The sequence below is a fragment of the Streptopelia decaocto genome (genome assembly GCF_964273445.1).
Source record: "Streptopelia decaocto genome assembly, chromosome: 3".
Taxonomy (NCBI): Eukaryota; Metazoa; Chordata; class Aves; order Columbiformes; family Columbidae; genus Streptopelia; species Streptopelia decaocto.
The window spans coordinates 48,041,191-48,054,788 of NC_138656.1; the positions used below are offsets into that span (position 1 = coordinate 48,041,191).

The following is a 13,598-nucleotide window of genomic DNA, read 5'->3' on the forward strand; positions in this document are numbered from 1 at the left end:
CGGAACGCTCCTTCGAGGGGAGCGCGGCCGCCTGGGGGCTGCGGAGCGGGCCCCACCTGCCTGGGAACCCCGTCACGGAGTCGGGCTGGCGGCTGGCCGGCGCGACAGGCTCCGCGGGTGTGCGTGTGGAGCAAGGCCGGCGGCGGCCCCGGAGCCACACCGCACCTGAGGCTGGGGTTTGAGGTAGCCCCTTCGGGGAGTTGGACAGCTTGGAGGGCTGGGGCTGAGGGGTAGGTGGCTGCGGCTGTGCCCAGTAGAGATTGGGGAGGGCCGGGGGGGGGGAAGGAGGGCTCAAAACAAACACGTGTGGTGCGGGGCATCGGGAGGAACTGTGCATCTCCGAATGGGAACGGCGGTTTGATACCCCACGGAAACAGAGGGTCAGTTTCCTGGCACCTTCGTCCCGGGCGCCGCAGGGCCTCTGCCTTTTGATCTCGGTGGCTGGAAATATCTGTTTAAAATAATGAGGCCGCATAGGGAGGATCTTTTTCTCGTGCCGCTGCCTCTCCCTGCGTTGCCTTTAGGTAAGCGCTGTGTTGTAGCTCCTGTGTGCGCGCCTCGTAATGAGAGGAAGGGAGGGAGGCAGCCTGGGAAGCGCTGGCTCCGCCCGTGGGCGTTTTCTGGCGGCCGGGGCTGGTATTGGAACCGGCACTGCAGTGATTTTATCTGCCTCTTTGCAGACGCGCACCAACATACGGGGCAATATTTGCCTTTCTCGAAGAAAATACAGATTGTTGCCGGTTTATTGTTTTGAATGCGAGGTGGGAGCATGAGAAAAAGAGGACTTTGAAAGGGGATCGGAGCCGCTTGGCGGTCAGTAGCGCTCTGTTCCCTCCGGCTAAAGGGGGAACGGAAATGTGAGGATTTTATGAGGGCGGGAAGCTGGGGTGCAGAGGAAATATTGCCCGGGGTTTGCTGGAGGGAACGAAGGACCGAACTACGGTTGCCCCTCGTTTGGCTCCGTCCTTTTTCGGTTTCCCCTTTCGCTTTATTCTGGTACCTCTCCTGTACGTCCTGCCTTAAACTACCGCGAAAGGGAGGGAAGAGCGGAAGCATGTCCAACCCGGAGAAGCGGATCTTATCCCGCCCCTCGGCCCCCCTGGCTGCAGCACCCGGGGAAAAGCTCGGCTCCGGCAGCCGCTCGCTCCACTCCCATGGCCAGAGCAGCGGAGGTGGAGGCAGCGGCGGGTCTCCTCCTCCTCCCCCCGCTCCTGGAGGCGGCTCGGCTGCCTGCAGCTCCCTCTCTCTCCTCTTAACAACCACCAGCAGCAGCAGGAGCCGTGCTGCAGGGACAGCCTCCTCCGCCGCCTCCGCCAGCATCGTCCCCAGAGCGGCAGCGGCTCCTTTCCTCGCTCCAATCCCCTCCTTTTCCTCCGCTTCTCCATCTTCTTTTTACTTCTTGCCTCCTCCTCCTCGTTTCCCCTCCTCATCTTCCTTTAACCTCACAAGTCTCCAAGGGAGGGAAGGAGGAGGAGAGGCAGCGAGAGCGGCAGGAGGAGGAGGAAGAGATGTTGGTGGAGCAGCAGCAGCAGCTCACTTGATCGCCCATCCAGGCAGCAGCGGCAGGAGGAGACTCCTCTCTTATTTCTCCATCCAGAGCCTGCTGCTCCGTTCCGCAGCCGGCGGTAACCTGCACCACTCCCGGTTCCTCCTCTCTCCACCCGCCTCTGGCCCGTGGTCCTGCGATTCCCTCGGTGCTGCAGCAGCAGCCCGCGGCGACGGGATCCGAGGAGGCGACGGCCCCGGCGGGAGCAGGACTCCTAGGCGGCAGCAGCAGCGGCAGAGAGGCGCCTTATTCTCCTTCTCGTCTCCCCTGCTCCTAGGGCCAGACATGGAAGATGGATCTAATTCTGCAAGCTGCTTTAGGAGGTTTACGGACTGTTTCTTGAACACAAGTAGGTACCGGAGCGCTGTGCCCGGCGGCAGGTCACGCGTGTCTCGGGGGAGGGCGAAGGGCTGTGTCCGAGGCTGGGTGCATGCCTCGAGGAAAGGGCATTTCTTTGTGAGTGGGGGGAAGGCGAAGACAGAAAGGGGCCTTATACGTGGGGCGTGCGTGGACGCATGGAGGAGCGGCCGGGTGTGTATTGAGGATGCACGGACAAAGGGGATGCTCGGTGTAACTGAGTGCTCTTTGTGGGAGCTGGCTGTTAACGCCTTGGGCATCATTTCGGCATCAGATAGCTACGTATATGTGTGTCAGCTTTTTACTTGGTGCATGCTTCATTTTCTCAGGCATGATACGTAGGGGAATGGAGACTTTCTCCTCTACTTACTTGAAGTAGCAATAAGGAAGCATTACGGTATCGGTGGTTGACAGAAAAGCGGCGGCGGAGGACCGAACATGGTGAAATGTACTGCTTCTTCCTGCATCCCCTGTCAGATCCGCCACATGCCTGCCAATTCCGTAGCTTTGATCCGGCTTTGGTTCTGGGTGCCTTCTTCCTCTAGCCGTGGCTCATTGTAAGGCCGGCGAGGAAACATGTGCTCCTTGTTGGGAGGGGGCTGGCGCGGAAAGCGGAATAAAGGGTGCAGGGGGTGCCCCATAAAGGGCGCTCCGCAGCGAGCCTCTTCCGCTGCCGGCGAGGAAACCCTTGCCGGCTACCACCGAGCCCAAAGGCGGGGGAAGGGCGCGGGGCCGCGTTCGCCCCGTGCCGGGTGCGGGGCGAGAACAGCCGCTCGGCCTTTCGGTGCGGAGCTCGGCGAGTGCTCTCCCCGCGCTGGGCCGGGGGAGCCCGGCGGCGGCCGCTGGCCAGCCCGAACCGCTGAGGCGGGTTGTGCGAGGGGGAGGAGGGTTTCACATGGCAGAAGCTCCACGTTCACAGGGACGCGGCCCGGCTCCCCCTCGGGTGTTTTGCCCCGAGCGTGCTGCCGCCTTCCCCTCTCCGAGGCGTTTCGTCGATACGCCGCGCCCCGCCGGCGGGCGACCCCAGCGTGGGGCGTCCCTGGAGCGGCCGGGGCTTCGGGCTGAAACCCCTCGGTGTTGGGCTGCTCGTGCCCTCCCGCCAGCCTCTCAGCTCCAGCACCCCGCCGGGAAATGTGCTGATCAGTTTGGTCATGGAATTAATGATTTTCCAAGCAGAGCAAGTATTAGGGCTGAAATACTATTTTTCCTTTTTTTTTTTTTTTTTTTAAATCAGTGTTTTGTGTGTGGGTTTGTGTTTTTTTTTTTGTTTGCTTGGGGTTTTTTTGTTTGTTTGGGTTTTTTTTTGTGTGTGGTTCCCCCCCCCCCCCCCCCCCCCCGCCTAATATTTCGATGCTTATGGTGACCACAATCAGCTGTGGTTATTTGTGATTTTTTTTTTTTTTTTCTTTTTGTGACAGTTTCTTAAATAATAAATTTATGCCTTAAAGCGTCTGTAAACTTGCATCTTAATTTTCTAGCATACTTTTACTTGGTAGCTTTTTGAATGTAGGTTAATAGCACACAGTTCACAAGTGTGTATTTTGGGAGGTTGTGAGAAGAACTGTAGAGGTGTCAGCTGAAACCTCATTATTTGTCGTCTTGCAGGCTACTGTGCTGAAGACGGCTGTGAGTGTGGTAGCACTTGTTCTGCTTAGCAGTCGAGGTGAATAAAGATGACTATACGTTTGCTGCGTTGTCTTTTTGAAACTTTATTCAATAGTTGATTATGTTACAGAGCAACATACTTGTTTAGTTTTGAGGCCTGAAGGGAATCCTAAGCTCTTCCAGATTTTATTTTCTCTGTGTTTGAGAGGGGTAGAAAGCTGTTGTGTTAGGTACAACTCTGATGTTTTAAAATAAGTGGTCTTGGGAGTGAAGGACCAAGCTGGGGAATGTGTGTCATGCAGTGTAATTCTCTCCTATGCTACTCTAAGAAAAAAAAATGACATGGAAAAACATCAGCTCTGTTCAAAACACCATTTTGAAAGCAGTGGTGACTTCAACTTAAGCTATTTTATGAACTCTTGAACACAAGAAACCTGGTCATCTTTGGCTGATTGTGACCTCTGACTGAAGATTTTCCTGCAGGCAGGAAAGGAGCAGAACAGTTTTTTCCCCTGTGAGTTTACTGACGTCTAAGACGACAGCCTCTCTCTCTGTGGAGACGCTTTTCCGTGCTCTGCAGCCTGCTCTCATGAAACTTTCAAGAACCTAAATGTCTGATATCTCTGTTCTTTTGAATATGATTGAAATCGGCCAATGGGCTCAAAAGGTATTGGTGAGGTCAGACAGACATCCACGTGTGTGCGTATATACATATGCGTACATTTTCCTCCCTCCCCAAATGATTGCATAAGTCTGATTTCCTTAGGAAACTGGGCTGAAAAAAAGGAGTGGAGGGGAGTGAAGATACTATTCAGTTCCAGTGCAGCTACTGCAAAGAGCACTTGTCCAACTGTTTGCAGTACTGTGCGCAGTCCTTGTTACACTGCAGCCGAAAGGCTATTATTGTTTTGAGGAGGGTGAGATCATGTAGAATAATGGAAATAAGGTACTGCATCTCATAGCTTTTGTTTCCTGAATTGTATTTTAGGTTCTAATCATATGTCTATACATATATGCGCTGATCACCTTTAAAGATAAAAAGGTCCAAATATTTTTACAGGGAAACTGACGAGTTCTGTAGGGAGGAGAATTGAGATGAGCTCTTTCGGGATGGAGATTTGAAAGTGACTTAACAGAATCTTCAAGATTGGAAAACAATTAAATTGCTAGAGATATGCTCTTCCCCTCTCAGCTTTTTAGGCTTGCGTGCTCTCTAGTCAGGATTTTGTTAGAAGGTTCTTGATATTATTAATATTTCAGGTTCTGCAATACTCTCTGCCATATCTGGCTATTTTTTGTTTTAAGATTCCTAATAAAGTGTTGGACTAGACTTGAGAAGCTTATATGTATGTACTTTGTGTTGTTTTTCTTAACTGTTTAAAATCTGTAACTTGCTGCATAACATAGTGTCTTGAGAAACTTTTAGTGTCTAACATGCTGGATCAATTCCCCAGTGGAGTTCTACCATATTTAGGATACCACAAGGTGTCAGATGTTCCAGGTTTCTGTCAAATGTCTTACCTTCAGGGGACCATCCCATGTTCCTTCTACACTCAAGGTCTCTGAAGCTGCACATGTATACCGTATTTTATCTGTGACTCATGAGTCTACTCACAGGTATGAGTATTTTACAGTATGGGGGCTTTCTGCTTCTCAGAGTATTATCACTATATTGGTATTTTATACCAAGTTACCTTTCATCTGGCTTTTTGTGTGTGTGTGTGTGTGTGATGCAGCAAGTTTATTCTGCACCTTCGTGTACCAGTTGCTAAGACTTTCTGAGTAATGGCTCTAAGAAAGAGTAGATGTAGTAAGATTTGTAGTTGTAGAATAAAATAGCAATTAAGGTTTAAATAAAGTTAAAAGTATTTCTGTTACCTGCACTAATGGGAAAGTTATTCTTGGCTTGACTTTTTTTTTTTTTTCCCCTAGTCTGTGTATTCATTACTTGCGATCAGGGTTTTGTAAGCCACATGCTGATCTTCAGCAATGAATCTCATGTGTAAAGATGGACAGGGTTTGGTTTTACAATGAAATCATACTTAAAATTTAGATGCTGATGTAGAAAACTGAATTGTCTCTGGTTTTCACTCCAGGGATTCTGGCTCCGTGTTAATGGAAAGTGAAATTGTCACTAAAGCGGTGTATTGTTATCATGTTAAGTGATATTGTTTAGAGACTCCCATCAGGCTACTATTTCATAATATGACATTTTGCAATAAGTTGTAGGAACACCATCTATTCTGAAGTGCTGCCATTGTATTTAGAGGGACCAATGCATAGGGCAGACAGCATGGAATGGCATGGAAAGGGAATGGCAACTGTGGGGGCAGAAGCAGTTAACAGTGAAGGAGGGCTTGTCTCTGGTAGTCAGGGATATTTTTACAAATGGTTTTCTATAAGGCATGCAGTTTACTTTTGAAATAACTAATCCTCTGTCCCTTTGACTCCTCAGCTCTGCTGCTCATGTTTGCCTGATGGCTTGGGGGCACCCAGCACTCACAGGCCTTGAGAAAGGAGGTAACGCTTTCACTGCTAACTCAGTAAGATGGGCTGTGGAAGGTGTGACTATGTACGGTGGGATAGTGTGAGTTGGGAGGTAGTTTCTTTTTGTCACTTGTGCAAGGAGGATGGCAGCTCATTGAAGGTTCTAACACAAGGCTGGCAGTTTGGATTACCCTGTTCATGTCCCTTCCTTCTTTTGCTTAGGTGTAAGCCATACTCATTAGTTGGACATGGTGAAAACCCAGAAGTGTAAAGGTTTTGTTTCAGCATGACTTAGTGACTTGATTTTGAAACAGTCATGTAAGCGCTAATTTCCTCGAATGATCTAGAGTATGTTTTTGGTTTACTTGCTTTTACATCATCTCTTGTACAGCACAGTGCAACAGTACCTTTTGTTCAGTTTTGACGTTTTTGTGCTGTATTCTAATACAAATAGATTATACCTAATTTCTCTCAATGATCTCAAATAATGGATTTAATTTTAGATTCAGAAAATAAGAATGAGAGTCTGGGTATATGTGTATTTATAACTTGGAAATGGCTTATGCAGCTTGTTGGTCAATGTTAACCTTTTCTGTGATTGAAATAATATTTCAGTTTGGTGAGGCTTGTATGAGCTATTTTTTAACACTACTTTAAAAACTATCAAAGTTTCAAGTCATTATGTTTAATACTTCAAAATTCGTTGTTTTTTTACAGTATTCTAGTCTTTACACTTTGGCACTATTGCCATAATCTAAAAGAAAAGTAAGAACATAAGTTAAAAGTTATATATATGTATAAAGAAGGGCTTTAAAAAAATAGATATATATGTATAAAAATTTGTTTTTATACTCCCTCTGCTGGCTGTTTCAATTACAAGTGCCTGTACTTGAACTTCGTTACTAAATCTGCTCTTCCTTTACTGTTTTATCAAATGAGCAGTAACGCGTATTGATTTCAATCTGTACTTAAATGCAAAAAAACCCTGTATTTGTTAAATGAAGTAAAGCTATTTGCAGGAATGGAAAATTTGATACCTGTTTTATGGAGCAAACTTTTGTTATACCTTGTATTGATTTGAACTCTAAAAACAATTGAATATTTTGGTAGATGAGTCACATCTTTACCAGTAAATATTAACATGAATAGCATTTCAGGTATTGTTCTAAAAGATTTAGTTATCTATTCCATATATTGTAACATATTTACTATGGACCTTTGAAGAACACTTGTGGCAAAACCAAAATAATTATGCCATGTTTTGTTATGTTAAACAAAGAAAAATCAATAATGAGTTTGACTAACATGTACATAAGGCTGCACTGGAAGTATTCTGCAGATGTAATGCATTATTTCTTAGGATACTGGTTTTACTACGTTAGTATACAGCAGTAGTATCCAGCAGTGTTAACCCAAAATATATATAGCACTCAAAAATTGTAATTCTTAGGAACTTCAGAGGTTATGTATGAGGATTGTTGTATATGCTATTGAAACAGAGCCATTGCATTCCCATGGGTGTCAGTTGTGGTTAAAATTGTGCAATATTTCTTGTTTATATTTCTGCTGAAGATCCAGACTTTGCTATGTAATGTGTCCTCACTTGTGCTGGTACTTGACTTCTTACTGTCAGTTTGAAGAGTGCCACCTACTGAATGACAGCTCCTTCCAGCACTTTTTTCCTTTGCCATCTGAAGGCTCTTCCAGCTCAGCCTCGCTTATCTTGTGGGATGTGAAAAGTTGATGTGGTTGAACATGGCAACTGTGTTGAATCAAGCCTCAGCTTTGACCTCTTCTATTAAGAGATGCTATCTTTTCTTTCTGATTCGTTTCAAGGTGAGGAAACAGGATTTTCATCCTGGGAGGTGAGCTTCCCCGTATCCCCTTTTTAAACACTTGTGAGAAAGCATTGCATTTCTGTGGTTTTGTTGTCACTTCACGTCAAGCTGCCACAATTAGTGTGGGAGGAACCAGCTTGGCTGATGTTTATACAACACTTTGGCTTCTGCTATGCCAGACAATGCGTTGATGCGTTGCACAGTCAAATGAGACAGTTCAAAAAGCAGGTAACAGACTCACAATCATGACTTTCTTAACAAATGAACATTCCAAAATGCTCATGATGTGTTTGTTTTTGCACGGTAGAAAGACAATCTGGTTAACAAGTTCTAAATTTTTATGGTAAATAGATGAATTAATCTTTACTGTTAGTGCACACTGAGAATGCTTTATTTCAACATAGAAGCATGGTAATTATGTTCTCAGGGAGAAAAAAAAAACTTGGCAAGAGTATGAATTAGTTCAAAAAAGTGTATAATTTACATATTTACAAGGAACTTCTTTATTTCAGTCTTCTTTTTATATATCTTCTTCCCAGTGATATATCGCCACAGAGAGCTTGCTTAATTCCCAGCTCCTAAGCACCTTGTCATAGGTGGCATTAAGAAGAAGAAATACTGTCTTTCCAAATTTCATTTTCTTTCAGAAAATATGTGGATAGTAAATTTTAGTCTGTGTGAGTGAGGTTTTTAAAACGTCACATCATTAAGAGATGCCAAATCTTATAGAATCATAGAAAGTCCTGAGTTGGAAGGGACCCACAAGGCTTATCGAGTCCAACTCCCATCCCTGCATGTGACAACCCACAGTTCACACCATGTGTCTGAGGGCCTTGTCCAGTCTCTTCTTGAACACTGTCAGGCTTGGGGCCATGACATCTCCCTGGGGAGCCTGTCCCAGTGCTCCACCACCTCTGGGGAAAGAACCTTTTCCTAATGTCCAACCCGAACCTCCCCTGGCACATCTTCCTGACATTCCCTCGGGTTATGGCTCAATAAGACTAGAATTGAGGTCTCTGTATCACTTGAAGGCTTTCTGAAGTAGTTCTGACTCAATATTGAAAGAGAAGGCTTCTGATATCACTCACTACCTTTAGAGAACTCATACTCATTTTAGTAGTTTCTGATTAAAATAATAATAAAAAAACCTTAGCATAGAAGGAGCAATAGTAATCTCATCTACTTTGATGTTGGGACCCAAAGAAGATGCTGTCAGGATGTGAGACCAGTTAATCCACCTTCTACCGGGAAACTGTGGAGATTTAATGCTTGCATTAGCACTTATTGATCTGATTCCTTGTTTCTGCATTATCAACTAGCTCCTGTGCAGCTGAGTTGTGCTTCTCTTAACAAAGTTTATTCAGCTGTTAATAATTCCTAAATTCTTCCTTTTATCATTCCACTTGCATCAAAAAGAAATCCCCAAAATGTGAAGGCACAAAGGCACTAAAGGAAAGAAATTTTTTGTGTCGAAAGTTCTAACAACTTTATACAGAAACCTCGCATCTCTAATCCTTCAGATCTGTATGTACCCAAAAGAGCTGATAATTCTAACTGCTGGCAAGCGTTGCCATGCTCACCTTAATAATACTGTTTACTTTGCTTCATTCTGTGAGGAAATTCTGTCATTAGCAGGGAAGATGTCACTTTCTTTGCCCTAAATATTTTAATAGCATTTCTGCAAATTGGGGATGTTCTGCTGCTTCAGAGAATAAGATGATTAGGCTGAAAGGGTGGATAAGTGTGCATTTCATGTATTCTTTTGTAGTTTTACTCACTGCCTAATTTTTATTTCCTTTTATTTATTTCGTAGCATCTTACTTTATTTACTTAGAAACTGTAAAGCTACTACCCTCTCTGCTAATGGTCTTTGAGTTATTCTGGAAAAAGAAAAGAAAAAAAGAAGTCATGTGCTTTAGTATTTCACTAATAATTTTTCCCTAACACATAGCAGTTAAGTTTATGATATCTCGTTCTTTTACTTACACTGTGAGGTTTTTTGTGTGTGTGTGTGTGTGTGTGTGTGTGTGTGTGTGTGTGTGTGTGTTTATATTATGGTTTTCTTTCATGCACATACAGATACCTTGGCAACTTCTCCAGAGTGAATTCTTTCTTGGAACATAGCTTTGTTGCCTGTGCTTTCTTCGCATGGCTTTCTCTTTCTTTCAGTTGTATCTGTATTTTCGGGTTAATATTATTTCATCCTTATCCACCCATCAGCTTATTTCAGGTGTTGCTTCCTTCTTGATTGCTCGATTGTGTTGATTTTGTTTCTTCCTGCAGTGGGCCTATGTCTTACCCTGTCCTTTTTACAATGTTCTTATTTTCCCCTACTGCTTTGGTTGTGTGAAGGCAGTATGCTGCTGTTATTTTTCTTGTGATGTAGTTTGCTTTGGCTGTATTGCCTATATATATATTTCTTTTTGTAAGACTAAGTTTTGCATGGCAGTCTGAAAACTCTTGCTATGTGTTCTGTATTTGCAGTGACTCATTGTATTTCCTAATCTGCTACTGTCTGCCCAGCCCTAAGTGTGATGTCAGTAGAGGTTTTTTTTACTTGCCTTTTTTTTTTAAGCAAATGTAGGGCTGATGAAAGTTACTGTTTGATGTAACAGGAAACTGAACTCATCTGTTCTCAAAACAGGCACTGCCTTGGCCAGTGTGCTCAGGTTTCACCATGCCAGGCCGCCTACGTCTTGTGCTTGGGAGCAAATCGCTTTTGTGTGGATGTGTCTCTCTGTTCCTGTTTCCTCTGACTTGAGTTTTCAGCAGTGAAGACTCCTGAGACAACTACCCTTAAAAAGCTTATTTTTTCATGAATCTTAAGTCTTCATGATTATGAATGCAAGAGGGTCTTGGGATTAGACATGTCCTTTTGAGAAGTGCTTTCAAGAGGTCAGAGACTGTGAGTGACCCGTGGTCTCCAATGTTTATAGAACAGTGCATTCCCCTTACAACTTTTGCTTTAGCTGTTGTGGTGGTACAGAGAAAAGGATAATCTGGTGTGTTGTCATAAGCTGTTGGTGGGTAGGAATGTGCTTGTCAATTGCCTGTTTCTTTCATGGACTTGTGTTGGAGCTATATGCAGTGCTTATACTTCTGAACTAAGTGCACAGAGCATGCGGGCTCAAGCTCTTGCCCTGTCTTTTCTGCTTAATTTTTAGTGTGCTCCTTGGTCCAGTTTAGACTGATGTCTAGCTGCCTGCATGTGCACTGGGAGAAAGCAAACAAGGGACTGTTCCCATAAGGCAGTGGGAAAGGTACTTGTCTCTTCTGACCTGGTGTAGGGAGAAGACTAGCTTTGTGGACACAAGCTGTGTCATGCCCTTTTGTGGCTAGAGAACAGGCTCTGGGCTGCTTTATTTACTCACGTAGGGACAAAGCCATATGGACCAGGAGAGGAATCTTTATGCTGTTAGTGGCAGTGGGACAGAAATTGTTTCTACAGACCAAGTTCTTCTAGTGAATTTCTTTACCTTACTGCTTTGTAAGGCTTCTTAAAAGTTGTGATTAAAATTTGTGAATGCATGTTCATAGGGGAGTGGGAAGACACTGGGTTTGTAAGTTGTCATGAATGAAGTATGTGTGGTAATATCACATGTTTTATGGTAATGAAAAATGATGGAGGCTTATCTGCCTATGGCAGTAGTCTTGAAGGGGTAGAAATCAGAAATAGAAAAAGGAGAAGATTGGAATGGTTAGAGAAACGTAACATTTTTATTGCTCAAAGGAATGTTATCACAACAGAGGAAAATGTTCGTCCTTATAGGGAAAGCTATTTATGAACTCTCAGAGGTTTCTTTTGGGATAGATGAAAGATTTGATATGTAAATCTCTCTCAGGAAATCACCAAATTTTGAAGAAATCTTTTCACTGGAGTGTAAGACTTCACTGAAGTACAAGATTATGTTTTTTTTAAAGTGTGAGGGATATTTTTCTTTATAACATCACCAGTGTTTGTTTTCTGCTTAACTATATTTTTTTGCTCTTTTTAGTAACAACATAAATAGTTCTTGGTGATTCTTACCTACTTTTTGAATGTAGTAACAGATAACCTCTTAATTTATTTCTTCACTTTTTGTAGCTTAATATTATCTTCACTGATCAGCCAATTGCTATTTGATAATCTCTCGTGTATGCCAGCTGGCCATGTCTTTTACCATTATTTTACTAGCTCACTCTGAAAGTTTTACTGTACTACCCTGTGTACTTTTTTTAAAAGCTTTATTTGTAATTTAATAACTTATCCACCTTGTTCCTGTTTTTTCTAACAGCTTATTAAAGCATAAATCTGACTACACGTAGAGCACATGCCCCCTCTCTGCCTCTCTTAATGTGAATAGTCTTGGATGGCTCTAGCCATGTTGTGAGTACAGCTAACATCACCATGTCTGGTTACTTTGCTGATGGTGACCTGTTACTTGTCCATGACAAGCCCTGATTCGTGTTTACAAGGAGATATTGCAGTTGATGCCTTCTGGTTTGGCTGCAAGGCTAATTTTTTATTTGTTTTTGTTAATTCAGCTGTGTGTACCTTTCTTAAAAATATGTTGAACTACTCTCTTAGCACTTCACAGCATCTTGTTTTAACAATGTGAGTTTGAATCAAAGCAACTAGCTGTTTTGCTGTGCCAAGAAATGCTTTTACCCAAGCACTTGTAAAAGGGGGTGTTTGTTTTGCTTGTTTGACAACAATTCTTTTGGTGCTTATGAAGCTGAAGGGAGGAATAGTAAAGAAGTTGAAATCTGCTATATATATATATATATATATATATCAAAATTGAAAAGTGAACATGAGAACAGTTATATTCAGTAATATTGGAATACTGAAATCCTTTTGCTAAAACATAAGCTGGTAATTGGAAAGTGGCTTAAGCTTTCTTTAAATATAGAAATGTCCTGTGCTGAGCTTCAGTTCGGAACTTAAAACTGAGTTGTCAAACTAATTTGGAAGTTTGTATAAAGACTTTTATATTGGCTTAAACAAATATTATTTTGGTAGGTTTTAGACTTCTCAGAGACGAGCTGTGTGAGGTCTACTAGTGGCAGCTGAGATCCCTAACCTGTGCTGCTCTGCTCGAAGTTACCACCAGCTTAGCAGAATTAGCAGCAGAAGGGCTCACACGCACTGCCTGGCTTCCTAACCTCTGGTGCATGTGATGTTAAATTCTGATAATATATTGAACTCTAGGCTGTGGTGATTGATGATCAAACTGTAAAAGTGATTTTGGGTCTTACTTGTATGCTGGTAACCTCTGGAAGCAGGTTGCAAAAGGCTGTTAGGACCAATAAGGGCATAAACTGCTACAGCTGCTTGCTTCCCCTTTCTGTCTCTTAATGCTGGAACAAGCCTGACTCCAAAGCAAACTGTTTCAGGGACAGGAGATTGTAGGTGCTTGTTGACTCTCTCTGGTGTAGGGTAAGTTTTCTGCTGGTTGACTTTATGAATAAATTCAGTGTGGAAGCTGGAGGATCTCCAGTGCTGTTCGGATAACAAGCCATGTCAGCATGTTGCTGGAAGCTGATAATGCCTTTCATCAACAGCTCATCTTAGATCAGCTTGGCTGTGCTTGATACAGTTTCACCAGAGTTTCGTGGTCACTCAAAGTTCATGTAAACTAAACGTTCTGTTTAAAGAAGTGGCCTAATTCTTCCTCCTTGAGGCTGCTCTTTCATGTACTTACATACTCTTCCCTTGTGTAGGAACATTTGTGTGGCTCCATGGAGGACCTGCTCTCAATTAAAACAGACCAGGATTAAAAAGG

The 13,598-nt window shown here is 43.6% G+C and overlaps 1 protein-coding gene across 2 annotated transcripts in view; it reads left to right on the plus strand.

The window, feature by feature from the left end:
- The first annotated feature begins 672 nt into the window (after positions 1 to 672).
- Positions 673 to 13,598, plus strand: part of PDE10A (phosphodiesterase 10A) — a 190,792-nt gene continuing 177,866 nt past the window's right edge. The window contains exons 1-2 of one of the 2 annotated variants that reach the window (XM_082049801.1): positions 673 to 761; positions 1,598 to 1,895. In XM_082049801.1, the coding sequence (XP_081905927.1) occupies positions 1,832 to 1,895 (64 nt within the window). In that variant the 5' untranslated portion in view covers positions 673 to 761; positions 1,598 to 1,831. Of the gene's footprint in view, positions 762 to 808; positions 1,896 to 13,598 lie in introns of those variants that run through there. The other variant, XM_082049800.1, reaches the window with a different exon arrangement.